Source organism: Lynx canadensis, chromosome A3, assembly GCF_007474595.2.
Source record: "Lynx canadensis isolate LIC74 chromosome A3, mLynCan4.pri.v2, whole genome shotgun sequence".
In the NCBI taxonomy this organism is placed as follows: Eukaryota; Metazoa; Chordata; class Mammalia; order Carnivora; family Felidae; genus Lynx; species Lynx canadensis.
Genome location: NC_044305.1, coordinates 117864675 through 117889486, shown reverse-complemented (window position 1 = coordinate 117889486; position 24812 = coordinate 117864675). Strand labels below are relative to the sequence as shown.

Below are 24812 nucleotides of genomic sequence, written 5' to 3'. Positions count from 1 at the left end.
TAGTGGGCAGGGTAGAAGGGAAGAAAAGGCACAGACTGAGTTAGGAGACAGAGTTCTAATCCCACCAGTTCTGCAATTCCTGGCTGAGTGATTTTGAGCACTTCTCTAGTTCTCAGTTTTCTCATCTGCAAAATGAGGATGTTGACTAGCTGATTTCAAATTTCCCTTTATGTTCTGTTCTCCAACTCTCCTTCTTTGGAATAATATGTTGTCTATGCAAGGAATGAAATGAAGACAGAGTACCAAGTGCTCGTTTTGAATGGATTTTTCCCATACTTGGAAATTAGCAGCCCCCAATTCCAAATCCTTGGACTAGCTACCTTCTTCCTCATTAGGGGTGAAGAAAGAGAGAGAAAACATTTGAGTCGACTCGTGAAACTTTGTGAGGTGAGAAAATAAAAAACTGTCTGATAGTATTGGTTTGGATCCTCCCTCCACTGTCTGAGGCTCCTCCTGTCACGTGCTCCTCCACTGTGACTCTGCCCAACCCCCTCGCTCACAGGACCATCTCCCTGTCCTCTCCCTCTGCCCAACTCATAGGCTCTGGCTTATCCAACATTCTTTTGAGGAAGGGTGATGTATGACGTGTCAGGATGACTTACTAGGTGTGCCAGGGGTTTCATGGCCTAATGGGGGAGCCCCACGGTCACACTGAAGCCCTATCTTCATGGTTTCATGTGGACCCGAGGGCCCTCCCTGGACCCCCCACATAGCGGGTAGGGCCGTACCCATAGGGTACCTGGTGGGTATCACAGGTATCAGCATTTACTGGCAGCTGGAAACTGTCTACATCAGGCTGAAAAGAAGATGCTTCTTGCCCCTTTGAGATGATTATGAAAATTTGAGACAAGTAATTACATTAAAAAAGTAGAGCCCTGAATCAGAAAGGTGGTTGGTCAGCGGGAGAACATGGCTGAACTCTCAAGTCCAGAGGGGCTATGAGAAGGTGGGCAGGGCTTTTTTTTTTAAATGTCTATTTATTTTTGAGAGAGAGAGAGAGAGAGAAAGGAGAGGGGTATAGAGATAGAGAAACAGAGAATCCCAAGCAGGTGCCACCCTGCCAGCCCAGATCCTGAGGTGGGGCTCGAACCCACACACTGTGAGATCATGACCTGAGCTGAAACCAAGAGTCAGACCCTCATCCGACTGAGCTGCCCAGGTGCCCTGAGATGGTGGGCAGTTTAAAAATCAGTCAAATAATATGTCGTCTTCAGCAAAATCACGTGCCAGATAAACAGCCCGAGTGTCTATCAAATCAGTATCATGCTCCAAGAGAGACTTTCAGTGCGAGAGCTTAAAATGCAGGACGTCAGGTGTTGCCAGAGCCCTTAGGTTAAAAGCCAAAGAAGGTGGTTATTACGCAGACCACAGAAAGAACAGGCGCTCACCGAGGCTGCCCTCCTCAGCTGCAAGTAGCTCCGGGAAGCTGCCTACCTCAGACTGAGCATCAGTGTAATTACAGGTTAATACAGAATATGTGTGTTCACCAAACTCATCAAGTATACATTAAATATTTTCAGCTTGTTATATGTCAATCATACCTAAATAAAGTATTTTTTTAATGTTTATTTTTGAGAGAGAGAGAGAGAGAGAGCAAGCACGAGCGAGCAAGTGTGAGTGGGGGAGGGGTAGAGAGAGGGGGACAGAGAATGTGAAATAGGCTCTGCACTGACAGCAGTGAGCCTGATGTGGGGCTCGAACTCATGAACCATGAGATCATGACCTGAGCTGAAGTCGGACACTCAACTGACTGAGTCACCCAGGCGCCCCAATAAAGTGTTTTTTTTTTTTTAAAGAATACATGCATGAATTTGTGTGTGGTTATAGCTTCTAATGTACCCTTTAAATCAGCACACATCATCTGTAGTTACTGATCTCCACCCAATACTCTGGCGTCCCATGTTAATACCTTCTGGTAATGGCTGATCTTTTCGCGAGCTCTGAGCCCTGCCAAAGTCGGCCTCGTAGTTGAAGTGCAACCTGGAATGTGCCAATCTGCCTCAGTGGCCCTGGCCCTTCCCAGGATCCAGGGGACTTGAGGCCTGGGCAGAGCCAGGCATAGGTTAATCTCACCGAGACTGCTCCAGAATGGGCCCCTCTTCTCCCTCACAATCTCTTTTGCCTGTGCTCAGCCTGATATTGGCCTGTTCTCATGTGAGCTCCCCCCCTCCTCCTCTTCTGCATAATGTGAACAATATATGTCAACCTCATTCCTCAGAATCTTCTAAGCATCCTACTTGCCAGTTTATGTGACTTCTGAACATTCATGTCTGGCGCTGTCTTCCATCCGAAGATTGGCCAAGTCTGAACACTGTGGTTCTTTAGCTGTTCCTGAGGTTATGCAGGAGAGAGGAGGTGCGGGCCGTAGTCAGAGCAAGCAGATGCAATCTAGCTGTGGGCCCCCAGCAAATCACGTTACTTCCCCGGGCCTCACTTTGATCGTCTGTGAAAGGAAAGTGTTGATTCAGGTGCCCTATGGAGCCCACCCTGGCTCAAACAGAAGGCTCAGAGATCCTGCCCACGACCCCGCATATACCCAAGTGGAGGGAGAAGGGAGCCCATGCAGTTTCAGGCCAGTGGGGAGGACTCTGCACCAGTTGAGTACTTTCCCTTCGTGGGCTTAGGTTTAAGGATCACCCGTTGGGTGGGGCCTGGCTGGAAAGAATGAGCCAGCCTCCCCCAGGTTTCCCCCTGCCTGAGTGGTTGCCTCACAGGCTGTTACTTAACCCTCCTCACCACTTCCCAGGGTGGGGAAGGGAAGGGCAGATGGTAGCAGCTGATGCAATAGCCAGACGCAAGCCCGTGTTGTTCTTCGAAGACTAAGCAAAGGTCAGCTGGGCTGGGCCAGCCCGGGCTGCAGCTGCCAGGCCCTGTTCTTTACAGAGTTTTAGCTTCCTCTTCTTCCTTGACTCTTTCTCCCGGAATGGAGTTTACTCTGTGGTCGTCAGAATCAATAGTTGATACTGTTGTGTTAGAACCTACTCACATCTATTCTCTCGTGGTACTCTAACCTGCAGAGAACATCCTTGCCTGCCAGGAGTGTGCACGATACGGGTGTACACACACGCCCAGTGGGGGCATCCGGACGTGAGATAGGTGTTCTGAGAATGTGCTCCCAGTGCTCCTCTGAGGAAGTGGGTTCAGTCAGAAAGATCAGAGAATGTCAGAAGACCTGGAAATTTCCTGTATAGCCAAAGGCTCAAAATATGGCACAGGGAATGCTATTTCTATTCAAGGCCCCATCTATCAAATATAAATGATGGGCTACTTGCCCATCTCCCAGGGATCTGCATGCCTCGGACATAATATAATTCTTTTAATCTTTAAAGTTAAAACAAAAGCGTGGGAGGGGGAAAAAAGAAGGCGCATCAAGTCCTTTGTCCAGTCCTTGACAAAAGGAAATTGCTAAATATTGCACTCAAACTAGCTTGATAATGAGTAACTATACCTTCACGATAAATTGCAAAGAACTTTGTCTTACTAAATTCATGCTTCAAGACTGAACATTCTGTGCAATGGGCTCAAGAAGTAAAGTCCAGGTACAGTTAGGCCCTATGCCACTCATAATCATCAATTTAATTTCCATTTACTATGTGCCAGGCCCTGTGCTAAGTGATATACATGAGTTTTCACATTTTGTCCTCAAATCCTATGAGATAGAGTCTGTTATTATCCCCTTTTACAGATTCAGAAACTGAGGCACAGATGTGTAAGTAACTTGCTTAAGGACATAGAACTAGTAAGTGGTCGAGCTAAGATGTTAGCCTGGTTACCCTGACTCTGAGCTGCTTTCTCTTTTCCTCTTTCTTTCTTTCTTTCTTTCTTTCTTTCTTTCTTTCTTTCTTTCTTTCTTTCTTTTTCTTCTTCTTCTTCTTCTTCTTCTTCTTCTTCTTCTTCTTCTTCTTCTTCTTCTTCTCCTCCTCCTCCTCCTCCTCCTCCTCCTCCTCCTCCTCCTCCTCCTTCTTCCTCTTCTTCTTCTTCTTTTGGTTAAATGCATCTGACAAACTCACATATACAAACAGAGGATTTAAATGGAATAGATCCTTCAGATTACAAAAGTTACAAAAGGATTCTCCAGAATGGTCTCTAAACCCCAAATTCCCCTGTAACTTCAGTCAGCAAAATCCATGGTTTTATTTTATGGGTTGGTTTGATTCCCAAGTTTTAAGGAAAATAGTTTTTGAATATAACAGACTTTTGCTCTTTGGGAAGGGTCACTACGAAACCTCTCATCAAATTAGTTAATTCCAATACGATTAATTCTGATGCTTGTTAACGATTGACTTATTTTTTTTATGGGTATTGAACAGCTAAATGTAGAAAGGAGCTTTGGGCAAGGTAGTTTATAATTTAAGTATGAATTTTATAATTATACATTTGTATATCTTCACACATAATCAAGGTTAATCAAATAGATAGCCTGAAAGAGTGAAATTATAGTGTTATGGTGTAGCAGGAGTTGGAGGCTTTCTTCTTGAATCAGCCATCAACTTGATTTATAGATGTTTTATCTCATTAACCTTTATGTTGTGGAGCTAATTAGTGATGCTGGGAACCGCAAAACACACTTGAAGCAGTCACATAGCTCTTTAACTCCATTGTGCACCCAATTAAGCCGGACCCAATAATTCTGAATCATAGAAGACATCTTTGGAAAGATGTTGCCTCCTTCGTTTCAAATGGCTTACTGAAATGAAAATCCAACTTGATGTAAGCCCTGTTTTTCTCTTTTGGCTGCACATCCTTTTGCATCAAATCCTTCTGAAGCCTTCAAAAGCTCTTCCCAGAGGCAAACACATGCAGATTGTTCTGACTATCCCTGTTTGGGTTAAGTTGTCCCAGGACCCCATGGAAGGTCCTGAGGATTTCACTGCCAGCCTCCCGTGTGCTGGTGAGCACCAGGGCAGCCACATCAGAACCCAGCCCCAGTCAGAAGGCTGCCATCTTGAGGATGGAAAAGGTCCCTCAGGTTCTCACAGTGCTATTGGCATCCTTTTGCTCCTATTCCCCATTCCTACTTCTGGAACTAAGCCCCTGAGGCAGGGGTGGTTACAGTCTTTCTTCCCTTGGCTTGTATGGGAGGATTCTGAGGTGGTTGGCCTTCCATTCTTGTGGCTGGGTTAAGGGGCCAGCTAGAATGGAGGGTTGATGGGAATCAAATAGGCTGCATTGATATACATAGGAAAAGTGTGGAGCTACTCTCTGGAGAGAGAGAATAGGCTGGGTGTGTAGCTCTTGAGTGTGACTTCGAGAAAAATGGGCACTTCTTCAAGAAGCTTAGCAAAGATTCATATTATGTTTAAGGCATTGGGGATTCAACTTGTGTTTCTTTTGAATAGGACGCCACGTGAAGGTGGACCTTCATAAGGGAGGAAGAAGGCTTACATTGATTCACATTGCATTTCAAGTAATTTTCTGGGTGAGGGAAGTGGTTTGGGTAGAAAAATCTAGGACAATGGCTTACAGTGGGGTTTTCTGAATTTGCATGGTCTTAGGACAGGACTGTGCGGTGTGGGCAGTCGTAGAGAGGGGCCCATGGGAGGTTATATTATCAGGTGGAGGCCCTTCACCTCCCTTAGATTTGCAGGTGAAGCTGAGGTTTCTTTTGGGGTTGATTTCACACGAAGAGTAAACTCCAGTGCTGGAGTAAGGTGACACCAAACTTCAATTTCTTTTCTTAGTTTGCTTTAAAAATGGACTAGATGGTTAACATACAGAAGAATTTTTGTGTGGGTTCTTGCTCCTTAAATGCCAAACTGATGTTCTAATGCCGTTTGACATGTCTCTTGGGTGAATGACTCAGCCCTGGCCTCATGGACCCTCCACAGGCTCTCCCTCCCTCAGGGGTGCAGGTGTGTCCCCACCTCAGTTGGAGGCCAGGAAACTAACCACAATCTCCTGGCTATGAGACTGTAGGCTCCTGCCTTGGAGGCAAAACAGGGTGAAACACAGGCAGGCAGGAGCCCAAACCACAGAAGCTCAAGTTAGGTCATCTTTGTGAACATGACAACTTGCTGTCTCTCTTAGTCAACAAAAAGAAACATAGACCCATTCAAAAATGGCTTTAAAAGACAGAATTTGCATGACTGTGGCAACTTGCATTGAGTGCTGTTCCAAAGCAGTGGAGAATGAATTCGCCAATCTTCTTCACAAGCCAAGAAAGGTGCCAGGGTACATTCACACCAGTTTATAGAAGGACCGTTGAGTACAGGGGTTTAAATCATTTGTCTGGTAGCCAGTGAGTATGTTGTCTGATTTCCTGGTCCCTCCTCACATGCACCTAACAACTTGGGGGACTGTGTGCTGGGCAGGAACCATCTTTCAAAGCCCTTGGAGACATTCATGGGATTGTCCCTCTGTGGGACCAGGCTCATTGGGGCAGTTAGAAATTAGGTTGAGGATCAGGTTAGTGAGGAGGAAGCAGTGACGGAAAATTATTATTCATGGGAACAATAGTTACCAATAACCATGAAAAGAGTTATTCATGGGAACTTTGCCATGATTGGTATGGCCATTAACATGGTCATTTCATTTTGCCTTAAACGTGGGATCTAGTCCAAGGTGGAGGTAGACGAACCCTTAGGAATGCATAGTGACTATTTACCCAGTTTACCTGTGGGAATCAAGCACATGAAATTGCCTGAGTGAAACAACACTGCTTTGAAAAGCATTCTCTCGCGGCGCCTGGGTGGCGCAGTCGGTTAAGCGTCCGACTTCAGCCAGGTCACGATCCCGCGGTCCGGGAGTTCGAGCCCCGCGTCAGGCTCTGGGCTGATGGCTCAGAGCCTGGAGCCTGTTTCCGATTCTGTGTCTCCCTCTCTCTCTGCCCCTCCCCCGTTCATGCTCTGTCTCTCTCTGTCCCAAAAATAAATAAACGTTGAAAAAAAAAATTAAAAAAAAAAAAAAAGAAAAGCATTCTCTCACATTCACAGTGTATTTAAAATAATCATTAGGAAAAGGGGCCTGGTGTTTTGAGGAATCTATCAGAAATCTTCAGCTCAGTTTGTTCCTAGGGCAGAGTGACAATGGATTTACTTTGCTGAAATCCTAACTGCTACTGTCAGGGTTATCCAGAAAGTCTAGATAATGCTACACATAGGAAAAACAGAAACATTTTCTTTTCTAGACGGGCACCCCTGAAGACTAGAGATAAGAATCATTTTAAATATGAGTTATTGATCCATTCCTCTAAGGCTGGGTATAACGAACACTGTTTGTTCTTTGTAGAATTTAACATCTGCCCAACCCACTTATAGCACATGGAGTTTGGCCTTACCTCACAAAGCCATACTGGTTGCTTTTGACCCTGGCATGTATCTTACTGAGATCTATCTTGAGTGGAGGGAAAAGATTAATAGAATTGATTTTGAGTGTACTAAATTCTACCCATGACAGACATGTTTCAGGCAGCTTCATGGAATTACTCACAGAGACCAAAACAGTTATTTCTGGACCTGGGGCTTCTTTGGTCACCTACTTCCCCACTGGTTGGCCCAGTCCCTGATTCCTATAGCAGACCTACTTAGGAAGGCTGGTGTATTTTCTTGGTTGCATTTTTCTGTAGCCTTTTAATCTCCACAGATGAGACAACTTAACATGCTTCTGCCACATGTGGCCAGAGATCTGCTTTGTGACAGCATCAGGACCAATCTTGTCTTGGACAGAGGGCTAGAAAAGACCTTGGACCTAATGTTAGTATCAAGTCATGGTGGTTCCTGGCTCCACCCTGGCTCCAGAAACTGGACTCTTATCTTGTCCGTTCACTTTATAAATATTGATTGAGCATCTGCTATGTGCCAGGCCCACAAATATGGCAGTAACTAAAATAGATAGAAATCCCTGCCCCCCTTTAACTTCTGTTTCATTTTAAGAAACTACCATTTTGCCCTAAATTTCAATTGTCATTCCCTGGTCAGTAAGTCACTTCTTCTAGAACAGTATTTCTTTTTTCTTTTTTTTTTTTTTTCAGAGAGAGAGAGGGTGCAAGTGAGGGAGGGGCAGAGAGAGAGAGAGAGAGAGAGAGAGAGAGAGAGAGGGAGAGAGAATCCCATGAGGGGCAGAGAGAGAGAGAGAAGCAGGGGTCACCTGAAGCGGGGTTCATGTTCACTTAAAGTGGGACTTGAACTCAGAAACTGTGAGATCATGACCTGAGGCAAAGTCAGATGCTTAACGACTGAGCCACCCAGGTGCCCTAGAACAATATTTCTTAAACTTCAGTGTGCATTCAAATCACTTGGGTAAATGCACATGTTAGATTCTGCACATCTAACAAGCTCCCAAACGATACTGTGAGGATGCCGCCTGGCTTACGTGTTGAGTAGCAAGTATGGGCACCCAGCAGCATTAGCACCACCCATGAATTTGTTAGAAATGCAGATCCTTGGGCCTTGCTTCAGACCTACTGGCTCAGAATCTATCCTTCAACAGGATCCCCAGGAGTTGAGAAACATGGAGAGCACTGATTCCCAAAGCACATGCAACATCAGAAGCTATAGGTGACAGTCACAAAATACCTGTGGGTCTCGTTCCCCCTTCCACAGAATTGGATGACCTGGCAGCGAGCACCCCAGGTGATTCTGATGGATACCAGGTCTGAAAACTCGCAAGAGCATTTTCGGAGGACAATTTCTGAGCTTTGTGGCACTTCCCCATGGAAATAGCCTTAGAGACGACTTCATGATAGTCATCTGAGATTGTGTGCTCCTCTGAAGTTATCCTCACATGAGTCCCAGATAACAAACTGAGGCCAGGTTCTTGTCCAGGGTCACATGGTTATAAATGGCGAAGTCTGGCCTGCAACACACGTGCAGTTCTTCCACCACAGTCCTGCTTCCTACCCAGCACAGGAATGCCTCTCCTTGACTGTGACCCAAATCTTTCCCTCCTCCAGCAGAGTTTCAGCCCATTACCTCTAAGCCTCCACACCCTCACAAATTCTTTACTGCTATCCTCTCCCCACCCACATCACCCACCAGCCAAACCACACGTTTAATTGGTTGACTTTCCCCAAAGACGGTTTCTGTCAGCCTTTGATGATCGTGGCTCTTCTTGGGGCAGGTGAAGTATGTGGGTGGGAAGGGTGTTGCCCTCTGGACTTCCATCCATCTTTCAGGAAGGCTGTTCAACTTTCTGCTCTTTGTCTTCTGTTCTGGTGTCTCTCTCAATAAGTGTTCTGCAGCCTTCTGGAATGTATGTGAGCACCTCCTCTCTTTGCTCTCAGCTTCAAGAGTTCCTCACTCTTTCAGATTGGCCACTTTCTTCCCTCCCTATCCTATTCGGGGAGGTGCTGCTCACCAGTGAAGTTCAATGGACACACTTGGAACTTACGGTCTAAGATAGGGGTCCTAGCTTGGCATCCGCATATTCTAACCCAGTACTTTTCAATCTTGAGTGTACCTTAGAGTCTCTTAGGGAGTTTAAAAAACCCCATGTCATGGGGCGCCTGGGTGGCTCAGTCAGTTAAGCGTCCAACTTCAGCTCAGGTCACGATCTCGTGGTTCGTGAGTTCAAGCCCCGCGTCGGGCTCTGTGCTGACAGCTCGGAGCCTGGAGCCTGTTTCAGATTCTGTGTCTCCCTCTCTCTCTCTGACCCTCCCCCGTTCATGCTCTGTCTCTCTCTGTCTCAAAAATAAATAAACATTAAAAAAAAATTAAAAAAACCCCCGATGTCTGGACTTCACTCAGATTGATTAATTTAAAAACTCATGTGGGAGATAGGCATCAGTGGTTTATAAAGCTCCCCAGGTGGTTCCAATGTGCAGCCAAGGTTGAGGGCCACTGGAAAATCCAGGTAAAATTGTTTCTGGATAAGTATATGTGCACTTCCTGGAAAAGCTAAGCCATAGCTTTTAGCAGATTCTCAAAGGTGTCCATGGCACCTTCCTCCTTCCCTTTCCCCACCTCAAAAAGGGCTCAGTGACTGGTCTAAGATAATAAATAAGCAGGGAAAACTTGCCAATTTTTAAGGAAACACCAAATACATGTGTTAATTAAATAAGTTAGGCATTAGCATGTAGAGCAGAGAAAGTACCTGTTGTTGCTTCTTGGGAATGTTCTGTTTGGTGGGATGGGAGAGTCCCTATTTCTCCCAATTAGCCGGGAAAACTGTGTGATTTCAGATGCTGCCCCTACACAGGTCTGATCACATCACCTAACTGTCCCACGGCTACAGGACCACAACATCCTGGTTTCTTCATGACCTAGCTCCAGCCACCCTTTCTAGCTCATCTCCCTCACTTCTTCACACACTTGAGCCCCAAGAGGATGCTCACTGTTCAGTTTTCACACACCGTGCCTTTGCTGTTATTCTTTCCCAGGCTCCACCCCCTTCCCCAACTCTGCCTGCCTTGGGATGGGCCTAGGAGGGGAGGAAGATAGAAGAGAATGGCTGGAGGTGGGTTCTCTGGGGACAGAAGGTACTCAGTTACATTTGTCAAAGTGAGTAGGGCAGCGACCTCAGGAGTTTCTGCTTGGGGAGTAGGAGGATGATGTACGGAGATTCAGAGAAGTTCTGGCCTTCGAGAGACTAAGATGCCAGTGTCGGGGAGGTGGACCAGTGATTTGAGGAGTGCAGGGAAGCATACTAGGTGCTCTGAGAGGAATATGTGGAGGGGACCTGTGGGGTGGGAGGAGGAGTGGAGGGTCAGGAAAGACTTCATCTAGAAAGGGACTGATTCCCAGTGTCCCAGAAAGAACCCCAGTGGAGAGAGATGGGCCTAATCAGGAGGCTGAGACTAGATTATAGAGGGCATTGAATGCCAACCTGAGGACACTCACCACACACAGACTGAGCCCAGCTGGTGCCCCCAGGTCTTGCCAGCTTTTAGTCTTGCTCCCTCAGGAAGTCTTTGCTATATGAAGCTGTTGAGGCATAGGAGCTAATTTTGAAGCTGTGCCATCTGCCTAGGGGTGTCTAAACTTGGGAAGGTGCTAGCTTTTTGCAGGGAGCCTCGGCCTTCTGTAGAGTCTCCTTTCCCACACTGCCCATGTTCCCAGCCCCCTAGAACAAGTCAGGGAGCCAGGATCTCTGACCCTATAGATAAGAACAATGACTGTACTTCCCAACCATAAGTCAGGTGGGACATAGGTATGAAAGTGGACTGGAAAATGGGCAGTTAGAGGCCTCTCAGAATAGCAGAGGAGGAGTGGAGTAACCTCCAGATCCTTGGGTTTGAAACCCCGTGCTAAGTACTGGGAATTCAGTGTTGACTGACACCACACAGACAACGCATCTAAAGCTCTGCAAGAGTAGATGTTCAATAAATGTTGAATATTTGCTTTCCTGGGCTGAGAATCCGGGTTAAACAGTTGTACCTCCCCTCCCCCACCTCCCCCTGCAAAGAGGTGGATGCCCCTCCCCTAAGGCCTTCACCCCTTCCACTTGGGCTACCAGAATTCTCTAAGTGTTCTACACTTTAATAAGGCACAGAGGGCTCATTATGTATATCCGGGAAATCCTCCCCTCCAATCCAAATCAGGAATTACATCTGTATTAATAAACATACACAAATACACAAATACTTATCATTGTTTGCCACTTAAACATAAATATTAATAATTTAACTTTGGCATGGTGCCTCTCATCTCAGATTCATTTATTCTTTCACTCAGCAGACAGTCAAAAGGTGTTGGAGGCGCTGTTCTTGGTGCCAGGATACAGCAGTGAGTGAATAAGACAAAGTTCCTGATCTTAAGAAGTTTAAATTGTGGTAGGCAAAGACAGATAATAAGGAAGTCAACAAATACACCAAAAAATACTAAATGGTGAGACGTGCTGTAGGAAAATGTAAAGTGGGGTAAGGAGAATAGGGAGTGTGTGTGTGTGTGTGTGTGTGTGTGTGTGTGTGTGTTGCTTTCTTTCTGTGGCCAAGGAAGGCTTCACTGATTAGGTAACATTCAAATGACACAATTTACTGGTTTATTACATATAGGTCATGAGAGAACGAGGTGTCTCGTTGGCTCCTGGGCTTTTTACTTGAGCAACTGGAAACATGGAATTGCCACATACTGAGATGGGGGATGCCTTACGGGTACAGACCAAATTCGGGAAGTTGATTTTGGTCATGTGATATCAAGTAGGCAGTTAAATACACCAATCTGGAATCCAGAGGAAAGGTTGAGACTGGAGATATAAATTTGGAAATCTTCAGCTCCTGGGTTTTTCAAAACCTAAGCTAGGTGTGACCACCAAGGGGATAAGTGTGGACAGAGGAGATTCGAGGACTGAGCCCTGGGCATGCCTCCACTGAAGGGTGAAAATGGTGAGGTGAAAATGGAGAAAGAATTGTTGATGAGGAAGGAGGGAAACCAAGAGAGCGGATACCTGGACGCCAAGTGAAGATAGTTTTTCAAGAGGAGGGAGTGAGCAACTGTGTAAAAACAATACTGATAGATGCTGAGTATAATGAGGCTCAAGAATTGACCATGAGATTTGGTTGTGTAGGGGTCGAGGCCCTCACCAGAACAGGTTCTATGGAGAGGAGGAAGGAGGGGAGGCAAAAGTTTGATGCCAGATTCTGAGAGAGACAGAGATGTTGTCTTAGTCATTGGGTACTGTTTTTGAAGAAACCAGCTATAAAAGACAGTTTGAATATGGACTAGATACTAGGAAACTATTGTTAATCTTTTAGAAGTGAAAATAGTAGTATAGTTATAATAATCTTAGTCTTGACAGATACCTACTTAAATGTGTAGGGGTGAAGGTTTGTGACGTCTGCAATTTATTTTCACACAGCTTAGCAAAAAACCATATATAAAAATATATTTATTTATTCAAATAGTATACAGAGAGTAGAATGTTAACATTGATTGCATTGGGTATATGATGTGTTCATTGCACTATTCTTTCAACTTTTTGATATGTTTGAAATGCCTCTTTATAGAAAATTTGGGAGAAAATACAGACTCTGGGCCTCACTGGTGGCAAATGGAGCTTTTAAAAGGCCACAGGTGACTCTGCTATACCATCTAGGGATGAGATCCACTGATCCAATGCCCCACTGAGCATAAAACTGAGGTGTAAATAGTTGAAAGACTTTCCAAAGGACAGAACAAAGGCTGAAATTCATGTTTCTTGGCTTCCAGTCCTGTGTTCTTTCTTATATATCCTTTAAAGGAATTTCCTAGATAAGAAACCTTACCCTCTTAAACACCTAAAACTATTTGTCAGCAAACTGCACAAGGTAAGGAAGGATTTGGGCACCTACAGGGTACTCAGTTGTTAAAGTCAGATTATCAAGAGGACTGAAAATTATTAGAGGGTGAAAAAACTATAAGGTACGAAGGGCAAGGGCAGTCCTAGTTTTTACAAACTTGAATTGTATTGAAAAGCTAAATTTTCTCTTTTAAATAATTTTATTACTTTTAGTGAATATAATCCATGAGATTGAATTTTATTTCACACATTTGTTAAGATTTAATATATAGACAAAATCATAGATGAGGAAAAAATCTGAAAGTCTTGATTGTTAGTTGGGGAATGGGGTTACAGACGAAGTTCCTAGTGTTGAAGGAGTTCCTTGCAGAGAGAAGTGAAGAACTGAAGATGCAGATTAGGTCCCAATGTTTAGTGGGAAAGGCATGAGTCTTGGCAGTCAGACAAAATCTGGGTTCGAATTCTGACTCTGCCATTTACTAGTTTTGTCACATTAGGCAAGGTATGTGAGCGCTCCAGATGAGTTATTCAGTCCCTCTTGCAGGCAACTGTGCTGGGTGCTCTAATAAGGCACGTTAACATAAGATACGCAAGGTCGTGCCCTCCTAGAAATCCAACAGATAATTAAGGAACGGGGGATATTCAGGTGGAGGTTCTAACCCTGAAGGGACTAAGAGCAGCTCTTAACCAGGAGGGGATGAAGTTGGGCCGGAAGAAGCAAAAGAAGGCAACATTTTAAGGAAATATGCGGGAGCCTGGTAGTCTGGAGCAGCTGAGAAACACATACATAGCCTGTGGCTTTAATGCAGGTGGTTGCGATTATTTAGTGAAAACAAGTATGGAAAGACCTAACTCTGCCCCGGAAGTAAGAGGCAAGGGTTGGAGCGCGAACCCTGAGCGCTTTTAAACTCCCTCTCTAGTAGAGAAAGGGAGTTCAGCCTCCACCACTACAAAGATAAAACAACTAGCTCAAATTGAACACAATCAAGAGACAGCGTCGGGTCTGGAGGTTTATTCGGGAGGGGTGGGGGGCGGCGTGGGGCGTGGCCTGGAGCAAATCATCACGTTCTCTTCCGGAACAGGCCTGTGCCCCGGAAGCAGTTGCTTGTTGAGTGCTTTTGGGCCGATTTCGGAGACTGTTGGGGGAGTTGTCGCCATGTTCCTGTCCGCGGTCACCTGTAAGTGGGAATGGAGGAGGCGGCAGGGACTGCGGCAAGGGCGGGAGGCCGTGACAGGCAGGCTTCGGGACGGTGCGGGTTTGAGGGCGCGCGCCGGTCGGGAACCTGCCGCTGCGACTTGCCAGGCCTTCAGGACTACAGCGTCCGGCATGCTCCGCGGCACTCCTCCGTGGGGCTTGGAGGTCTCTAGTGCTAGTTCTTCATCCCTTTGCGGTCGCAGGGACGGTCGTGTCTGGTCAGCAGGAGTGGGGTGCTTTCCCTGTCCTTCGTAGGGACGTGTCAGCAAGAATCTCTGCACGTCCGAACTGGGGGGGAAAAACCTCAGAATTTTTATTCCACTCGTTTCAAACTCTGAAGACGAGGAAATGGCTTGAGAGAGGCAGTGACTAGGTCAATACAGCTGGGCTGGGAAAGAAGTGTTCTGGCTTCCCAAGGCAGCTCTTTTCTGCACCAGGTTAACTGTTCGATTAGATTTAGTTTCCCTCCTCCACCTCATGTGGTTGCTGAAATTTGCATGGGTTAACCTGTCAAACCAGAGGCTTGTTCCAGTGCAAATATTTGCACCTAGAAGAGGAACATGTGGAGCAGATCTTAGAGCGATTTGAAAAGTAACCAGCCCCACTGAAAAGGGATTGTGCAAAGCATTACATCCAGAATTGTGTTGGTTTCATTGGATCTTTGTCTTCTTTCCAGAATCTTAGCGAGATCCCTACAAGCTAGGGAGTAGTTACTTGAGTGACAACCCATGGCGTACTTCTATAACTTACATTATTTATTACAGACATATGAACTTTGCATAAGAAAGATAATAAATTGATATTTTCTTTTCTCTTTCAACCTTTCCTCTCTGCGAAAAAGTTGCCAAGAGCAAGTCAAAGTAAGTAAGGTTTTTCTTTCTTTTTTTTTTTTTTAACTTGTTTATGTTAGATTTGGTTTTCTAGCCCCTGCCAATACATCCTTATATTAATTAAACTAAGCATTTGGTTTCAATTTTCTGAAAGTTGATTTGAGGATTACTTGGTGAATCGTTTTGGGTCTATGAACGCTTTCAGAAAATATTTTTCCCCCTGCCCAACTGATCTACTTAAGTGAGCCATTCAGATAATTAAAGGAGCTCTTGCTCCCTTGTTCCTGAACAAACCATCAGGGTTCCCATGCTTTCTTTGGAATACTACCATATTTCTGTTTCTTCAAAGTCAGGTCGAAGGGCCATTTGTTTGGAGGCCACTACAGGAATCTAGCTGAACAAGCTGTGATTTGATTGAACTACAGAGTCAGTTTTGATGAGTTGTGTGATCCTTTGCATTCGTAGAATAAGCATTTCAAAAATAGCAAAGATTAAAGATTCCATGCTGTACCAGAGAGACTATAAATACCAAACTGGCATCTCAAAATAAAATTTGTAGACAATAACTGAAGTAAGATTTTCTGTGTTAAAAATAGGAGAATTATTTTCCAGAAAAAAAAAAAAAAAGGAAAATTCTAAAGCAGGCTTTACTTACAACCCAAGACATATCACAAATCTTAAAACTAGGTTTTTGGATTAAAGTTAATGGAAGACATATAAGTTAGTGCTTTCTGCCAAATAGCTTTTATTCATACAGCTTTTCCCACAATCCAGTTTATTTATGTTAGAATTCCCACGTCTAAATTATGTAGGAATCTCCAGTGCCTCTGGTTTCTTTAGAAACCCTGCCTCTCATGTTCTTTGTATCCTTCTTATAACATCTGCCAAATATGTCTTACCTTATAGACTTTGTGTTCACCACTCACCTTCCATACTATACTGTTGGTTCCTGGAAGGGGCAGTTGCAGCCTTATAGAGCTTTGCATTTCCCACAGTGCTTTCCACAGAGTAAGTGCTTAATAGGTATTTGTTAAATCTTTTTGAATGAAGGACTAATAATTGTCTTTCTTTTTTTTTTATGTTTGTTTATTTTTGAGAAAGAGTGTGAGTGGGGGAGGGGCAGAGAGGGAGACAGAGAATCTGAAGCAGGTTCCAGGCTCTGAGTTGTTGGCACAGAGCCCGACATGGGGCTCGAACTCATGAACTGTGAGATCATGACCTGAGCTGAAGTCGGACGCTCAACCGACTGAGCCACCCAGGTGCCCCTATGGCCTTTCTTAATTAACAAATATTGTGTGCCTTTTATGTTTGAGGCACTGTGCTAGACATTGAAAGGGATGCAAAGATGTGTACTGTATTTTTTTTTCATTTTACTTTTTTTTTTTTTACATTTATTTATTTTTGAGAGACAGGGAGAGACAGAGTGTGAGCAGGGGAGGGGCAGAGAGAGAGGGAGACACAGAATCAGAAGCAGGCTCCAGGTTCTGAGCTGTCAGCACAGAGCCTGACACGGGGCTTGAACCCACGAACCATGAGATCATGACCTGAGCCAAAGTCGGACACTTAACCGACTGAGCCACCCAGGCGCCCCGATGTGTAATGTATTATAGATGCTACAGAATCTCTTTGGAATAGTTAAGAAATAAGATAGCATGGTCTACATAGGGAAGCCAGACACACGAACAAGTAACAGTACAAGGGATTAAAAGGTCTAGTGAGGCAAAACATGAACTTTATGCTTTGGATGGCTATAACTTAAACACAATATGAGGGGGAACAAGATTTTGCATGTTAATAGTATAAAAGTTACCATCCTTTTATTTTGTCCCTGTCTAATTTTACTCCGATTACACACATCCTGGAAGATAGGGCTCTTTTGTGATAGCCAGCTTTATGATTTCTTGACTAGCCAGCTAGAGTTACCAGCACTTTTGTATTTCCCCCACCTCCTGACTTCTCCTTCTAAGAGGTGAGTGTCTGAGTCTGTTCCACATCGTGGTTTGATTGTTCTTGTTGCTTGGTTAGTTGATTGCCAAGGTATTCTATAATAGAACAGACCTTGGAAATCAGAACCATTGAAATTGTGATTTATGGAAAATGTAGGCTGTCTTAGAACTGAACCTTTTTGGGTTGATATCCCACAGCTAATACTACTGTACAGAGTTCTCAAAATGTGTCGTCCTCCCACGACTGATTTTAGTTTATTTCCTCAGCTTATAATAGCTTATTTTTAAATCTTAGAACCATTCTGGTGAAAATGCTAAGCCAAGCTGGGACAGGTTACTCCTTCAACACTAAGAGAAGCCGACTACGGGAGAAACTGACTCTCTTACATTATGATCCAATTGGTAAGATTCAGATAAATTACTCCACAGTAAATTCAGATGCTTTCAAGGCCTGTTGCCCTTGCCAGACTGATGCTGAACGTCTTTTGGCCATTTTTGTGGCCCCTCTGACACTGTAGCATTCAGTCAGCAAGTATATGTTGAGTGTTTACTATGGTGCCACTTACTATCCCAGGTGGTGGGATACACCAGGACACATTCAGGCCCAGTCCCTGCACTCTTGGTACATACAGTCTGTTTTGGAAGGGAGAGAAAAAAAAAAAGAAAAAAAATGACGTTCTGCTGAGTGCTTTGAGAGACACAAGCAGGATCCTGAGATACACGATAAAGTTGGGGAGAGGCAGATTCCACCTTTATCTTATTCTTGAATAGGATAGATCTGGTAAAGAAACCAGCTATGTAAACAGAATAGGTGATACTGTTCTGGAAACGGAAAGAAAAGAGTGTCTTCAGAAGGGGGGGGAATATTCTCCTGGGATCATTTAACAGTGGCAGGCAGTTAGGTCCCAATTTGAATTAAAGGAGTATGGTATCTATATATTGATGGAGGAAGTTAAGAAATGTCATTTGTACTCTCTGCTAAAATGCCATAATAAATGGTAACTTTAAATAGTCTCGGTAGGTAGAAGTATTTGTCCAGAAGAGACAAGTGTTTCCAAGGCAAGATTGCCTGCTTACAAAAGACAGCAGCTGATTGCTATTGGTAGAAGCCCAGTTTTGTTTTTGGGTTTTGTGAGCAGAGTTATGTGAAGTAAACTAGCAAACCAATGATTTATTTTATCAACGTTTTTTTTTTTTTTTTTTTTTTTTTTTTTTTTTTTTTTGGGACAGAGAGAGACAGAGCATGAACGGGGGAGGGGCAGAGAGAGAGGGAGACACAGAATCGGAAACAGGCTCCAGGCTCCGAGCCATCAGCCCAGAGCCTGACGCGGGGCTCGAACTCACGGACCGCGAGATCGTGACCTGGCTGAAGCCGGACGCTTAACCGACTGCGCCACCCAGGCGCCCCAAACCAATGATTTATTTTAAAACTCCAGGCCATTTGCTTAATTTTTGTGTCCTTGATTCTGAACAGCCTCTTTATAAATGTTTCTTAGTAAGAACTGTACTGGAGCTTCTGGGTTGATGAACACGTATTGACTATGGGAGAGTGACCTGTGCGCCCCTTGCCCACACCTATGCGTCACTTCCATCTGACTGTTCCTGAGTTACTGATAACTGGTAGATCATGTCAGAATTTTCCTTCTTTTTTTAATCATGCTGTATTATCTTTAATTAAGTATAAAGACTTCCAATCATATCACCTACGGACCATTTTATCCACTGCTCTGGCCGCCAGTCTCTTGTTTCTCTCTTCAGCAATGGTGAGGCAGACACCCTTTCCAAGGGGGAGAGAAAGCCACGGTTTGTTGCCTTTGCCAATAACAAAGATGTTGGAGAGCCAAGTGGCAAAGCTCTTGCATTGGCATCTTTCACGTCAGCTACATCAAAAGAACCAGGGTGTCTCTCTCTCTGTTGGTGATTATACCAATTCTTCCCAGGTTGGCATCCCTGGTCACCACTCACAGATTACCAGTGCCAAACTTGATGAAAGCAGTAACCTTTCCAGTCTCCACCATCAGTCTGAATGGTGTCCTTCACCTTGATGAGGGAATCAGCATAGCAGATGATGCAAGCATAATGGGTGACCAGGTGAGGGATTCCTTTTGTTCCCACAAAGATCTTTCTCACTTTGCACAACTTATACTTGGCCTCCTCAGGTGCAATATTATGAACAGCAAAGCAGCTCTTGGTGTGACAGATCAGACAGAAATTCTCCCCAGTCTTGTCAATGTTGATGTCATCCATAAAACGAGCAGGGTAGGTTGTTATCAGTTGGGATCTTGCCATCAATCTTGGTAAAATGCTGCATACTGATCTTTACTTTATGTGCTGTGAGGGCATACTCAAGTCTGTTCCTTAGGAAAATGATGAGAGAGAGATATTCTCTCAGCTTATGGGGACCAGTAGATGGACAAGGGGCAAACACATCAGTTTATCCAGCATCCAGTCTTTGGAGCTGCTACGTGCTTCAGATGCTTCTTGGGACCACAAGCCGTGGCTGTACTGGGCATGAAAAGAGAGCAGAATTGAGCTGAATTGTAAGACACCCACTTGGTGATCAAGATTGAATTGGTACCAGAATCTTATTTCCCCAAATTAATCCATTATATAATGAAAGATACTTAACCTCATAATCAACTTTTTCATTAACTAAGAATAAGACTCTCACTTCTGGCCAAGATGGAATAATAGGAATCAAATTTCCCTTCCCACTGGAAACAACAACAAAAGGACAATATTTGCAATAAAAGACCATGATCCCTGAAAGGAAGGAAACAGACTAGTGCTTGTGAATAACCAGACAAAATGGAAATTTCTGTCTTCTTTGCTTACCAACACAAGTCTCCTATCTTCAGATGTCATGAACACAAGTACCTATACTCTCCAGGTGATCTCCATGTTCTAGATGAAGAATTTTATGCAAAGGATTTTAATCAAGGACACAAAGCTAAAATACGTTTCAGAACAAAGATTTGAACTGAAGACTCTCTGACTCTAAACCCCGGGCCCTAAATTATTCTATGTAGGGACCTATGAATGGGAGGTTTTACGGGAGGCTAAAACCTATCTACCATTGCATAACTTCTGGGCAGGCATTAGTGCCAATCCTGACTAGCAGCTACATTCACAGCTGCCTTCAGAGTTTGTACAGAAGGTCTCATGACCGCTGTTGTACCATTCATTATGCTGCATTCATTCATCAATGTCTAAGAAAAATAAAAATAGTATCGCCTGCAAAAAAAACCCACAAGGGCCCTTACCAGTGTGAGGATCATATAAAAAAGACTCTTGAGAAGCCTAGTTGTCAGCTTAAAATTGGATGATTTCCATTCTTTAACGGAAATAAAATTCTCTGCTGTTTTTACAGTGTTAAAATTTCTGGTCATTCTTTATCATAATATAAAAGGAGTTCTAGGTTTGTACCTGATGATTGGGAGTCTGAATTCTAGGATGTGACCACATATGGTAGAAAAATTATTACAATGGTAAGGTATGTCTCTTAGTCCTTTTGGGTTGCTATAACAAAATACCACAGACTAGGTGGCTTATAAACAACAGAAATTTATTACTCAGAGTTCTGGGGCTGGGAAGTCCTAAGTTCAAGGTGCCAGCATGGCTGCTTTCTGGTGAAGGCCCTCTTCCTGGTTCACAGCCTGTGTCGTTGTCTTGTCCTCACATGGAGGACAAGAGCAAGCAAGTATTGTGGGGTCTCCTAATAAAGCATTAATCCTGGTCATGAAAACTCTACCCTCGTGACCAAAGCACCTACCAGAGGCCTTGCCTCCTAATGCCATCGTATTGGGGGTTTAGGATTTCAACATATGAATTTGAGCGGGGGGGGGGGGGTACACAAATATTCAGACTACAGCTATATGATAGAGTTGGTGTGATTTTTTTCTCCTGATTTCTTTGTATCAGCTGGTAAAAGCTCAAAGTGATGAACTTTACAGAAAGTAATTGTTTTTCTAGCATTTAGCTCTTTTAGAATTTATATTTAGGAACATGCACAACATTAATAAATGTTAGTTGAATAACCTTTTATGATATTTTCAGCATGAGAATGTATTGGGATTTTCATCCTTAGTACGGAGGTGTTAGGAACTTATTTGTCAAATTGATTTTAAGTTTTGAGATTGGGAAAGAATACTACAATAAACAGTTCTGATCATAAGTTGAAAGTAGGAGAAAACATCCATAAAAGACTGTTAGAACTTTTCTGATAAGGAATGGTCTAAGCCTTCACAGCACAACTTTGTCCTTTTCTGAAGAAGAGAATGTTCTGGGATAGTGGACTGCCTGGCTTTCTGCCCATCTACTAAATGCCCTACAGGCTAGCATGATGATGTTTGCCTTGGGGCCTGCCTCATTGCCCAAGGTACCAAATAGCTTGGCAGTTCTCCCAACATATTTTACTGCAGTGAATAAATGACTAGTTTAAGGGTAATGTTTTGTTAGTCTGCTTTATAAAGGAAATCAGTAAGGAAACAGAAAAGTTCCCAATTATTTGAACATTTCACAGTATACTCTGGCTAGAACCAGCCTGTCTTTTCAGACTCCTTTTCTTCGCTAATTTCCAAGAAGGAAGGACCAAATGCTGAGGCATAAGCTTATTAAACTTTGTTGAATATATGAAGGCTTATCATAAAGAAAATGAAAACTTGTCATTTTTGATTCCTTGGATGACTAAACAAGACAATATAGACTTTAATTGAAGCAGAGTTGATTTAGGTTAGACGTAAGGAAAGAACTTGACAGATTCATTCTTCTATGAATTCAGCAACAAATATTTTGACAGAAAATTAATTTTTGTTTATGATCATGGATAGCAGTGTATTATTTCAGCTCAACTGTGTATCTAGCAGCAACCCCGTGAGGGAGATGGACTTATCCCCCACACAGGGAAGCAAACTGAAAGCAGAACATTTTGAGAAATTTGTCCAGGGACTCCCAGCAGATATAAGTGGTAGAGCCAAGGTTGGAACCCAGTCTTTCCGACGCCAGGCTCCCTATTTTTTCTAGTACATGGAGCCAAAGTAATCTTCCTAATTTTTTTTTTTTTTTTTTTTTTTAATTAGGATCTTCCACTGGGGTCAGCCTAGCATTCAAGGCTATGGAGCCCTACTGTCCTCTTACCACTGTTCCTTGGTACCAGATGTGTATTCCTTTTATAGTTCTTCCAAAGACTGCTCTTTCAGGGACCAAACTTTCCCTGTCCGTGAGGTGTTCCCTTACCGGTCCAGTCCCTTCGATCTTTAGGGTCCTACTTCCTGGACATTCAGGGGCTCTGCTCATACTTCTATAAACTCCACATTGCTTAGCACAGTTCTGTGGACTGAAATATTTATTCTTTGGAGTAAGAATGAATTCAGTGAGTGAATCCGAAATTTTTCATGAATAAAGCCTTGCTTTACTGATCTTAGTCACTCCTATTCTGGGTAATTTAAATAGTTTCCTGATTGGTTACCAGTGAGATGGGTTCTGGTTTTCTTTTTAGCCATTTTTTTAGTTCCATGTAGAAAAACATGGAAACATTTTCTGCAGTGAATCATATTGTTTGATGGGAAACTATTGTGGTTTACCATTTTATAATGCCTTGTAGTCCCTCTTAGACTTTGAAGGAGCATCAATACTACTTTTAAAATATTAGATAATTCAGAATATATTAAAAATACCTCTGTACAGTGTAATAATATATTTTTTTTATTAACATAGATAAAATTCTGTTGACCGGTTAATAGTTTTTTTTTTTTTTAAGTTTTTTAATGTTTGTTTATTTTCGATAGAGAGTGCAAGTGGGGGAGAGGCAGAGAGAGAGGGAGACACAGAATCTGAAGCAGTCTCCAGGTTCTGAACTGTCAGCAGAGTCTGATGCGGGGCTCGAACTCACGAACCGTGAGATCATGACCTGAGCTGAAGACCGACGCTTAACCGACTGAGTCACCCAGGTGCCCCCTGGCTAATCAGTCCTCACTCTAGATGTATTAGACCAGAATTAGGGTAGGGGTGGAGGTGAGAAGTAGGAACGTATTTTAATTAAGGTCCCTAGCCTATTCTTACTCATAGAGAGCTTGGGAATCTCATGTATACGGTATCCATATTGATTATAGAAGAAGAAGAAAAACCGTAGTGAAATGTCTGTGTGATCGGGATAAGTGAGGGGTGTTGTGTTGTAGTCCTTTGAGTTCCTGGATCTTCCTGGGTGCATTGTTTGCTTTTGGATTTTTGGCCAGGAATAAGTAGGTGGTGAGAGACCGAGAGACAGAGGGAGAGAGATATATTGGAAGTTAATGGAGTACTATAAAGCATTACACGAACAGTGAAAACCTTACTGCCCAGCATCCAGTCTCTGGTCTTTCATCTGCGCAGTTACTACTTTTGTGTTGGCTTTCTTTCAGAGAACTGTACTGTTTTGATATTTTCAGTAATAAGATTTTGGTTATAATTTTCATTCTTTTACCATACAAGAAAATCAGTTTTTGGGTATATTAAACCATCTCTGGAAAGTACAAGGTTTAATGTATATTTACTCTTCTGGCCAGACTGCCTTTTGCTTGGTCTGCTCAGTTCTTGCTGCTTTTTTTCCCTCAGTCCAGCTCTTAGTCTCTCTCCTGCAAGAGTGTTCATTAATTGGGTGAAGACATTGGATGTTTTCCATTTTTTGCTCCTAGTTTTGTTTGTTAATGTGGATATTTCACATTGAGTGAGATATGACCTTGTGGTGTCCCAGAGATGCCACTGATTGGCTGGTGAACCTTCCCTTGATTTCCTTATCATTTTCTCTAGGTTTCTTTGGCCTCTGGGATTGAGGAACCGAGTTTGCAAATCTGCTCCATCCTCATGTGAAAGGAATAGTAAAACAAGAGAATAGAGAGTGCTTGTGGTCTGACACATATTTTTATTTAAAAATGATGATGATGCTTTTAGTTTTCTGCTACAACCCATTTTTCTCTTACAGTGAAAACAAAAGTCCTCTTTGTGGAACAGAAAAAAATACGCTCCCTCTAAACAATGGATTGAAAATGAACTTGATTTATAAATGAGAAGACTGAGGGCGGGATACTGATTCAGAAATTCTGCAGCGTGTAATAAAAGAAGAGGAAATGGCACGGAATCACTGCCTCCTGTGATTTGAAGGCCATTGTGAAGGAAAACAATGGACTGAAAGAAAGTTCTTCATATTAGGACATATATCATTGCATCACATTTATTTATCTTTCTGGATATTTTTATAGCCCTTAATAAAAAATATTAAAATAGCGTGTACTATTGTCTCTTAGTGATGTTTTCCCCCACTCTTTGAAATGAAAAAAAACAACTACATTACTAAAGAATAAGCATTGTTTCATATAAAAGAAAGTTTCCATAATGAAACTTGTGCAAGACTTTCCAGTCTGCTCCTCTTTGTACTTCATAGGAAAGGCAGAGTCATTCTCCAGAGTGATCTTGAAAAAACTGTGTAATAACAGAGGTGGTAAGGGTGAACAGGAATAAGAAGGGGGCCAGCCTTGTAACATAAAAGGAATCATGAGAACTTTCATTTTGTTTTGTGCTTATATAATTAGGAAAAATGCCATTGGTCCATATTCTCAAACTCTGGTCACTGAAACAGTAGTTAGGAGTTTCTAGGAATGCTTTGGACTCCCTTTATCTCCTAGATTTCCTTTTTAAAAACAATTATTTGTTTTT

General features: G+C 43.2%; 2 protein-coding genes across 6 annotated transcripts in view; one reads left to right on the top strand and one right to left on the bottom strand.

Moving 5' to 3' along the window:
- The first annotated feature begins 12102 nt into the window (after positions 1-12102).
- Positions 12103-24389, top strand: MRPL33 (mitochondrial ribosomal protein L33). Of its 5 annotated transcripts, XR_003967917.1 has the most exons (6): positions 12103-12259; positions 14235-14330; positions 15189-15207; positions 17419-17525; positions 19064-19214; positions 24082-24389. XR_003967917.1 is itself a non-coding variant. In XM_030311407.1 (5 exons), exons 1-5 carry the CDS (start codon positions 12235-12237, stop codon positions 23930-23932), a joined length of 270 nt encoding a protein of 89 aa, XP_030167267.1. In that variant the 5' UTR covers positions 12103-12234; the 3' UTR covers positions 23933-24075. The 5 variants fall into 5 exon arrangements, 4 of the variants coding, with proteins under 4 accessions (XP_030167267.1, XP_030167268.1, XP_030167266.1 ...); XM_030311407.1 differs by lacking the exons at positions 19064-19214; positions 24082-24389 and adding an exon at positions 23910-24075; XM_030311408.1 differs by lacking the exons at positions 19064-19214; positions 24082-24389 and adding an exon at positions 19283-19386.
- The window catches only part of RBKS (ribokinase), a 101264-nt gene continuing 95211 nt past the window's right edge, over positions 18760-24812 (bottom strand). Inside the window, exon 8 of the mRNA XM_030311400.1 lies at positions 18760-19628. Within this exon, the coding sequence (XP_030167260.1) occupies positions 19512-19628 (117 nt within the window). The 3' untranslated portion in view covers positions 18760-19511. The remainder of the gene's footprint in view (positions 19629-24812) is intronic.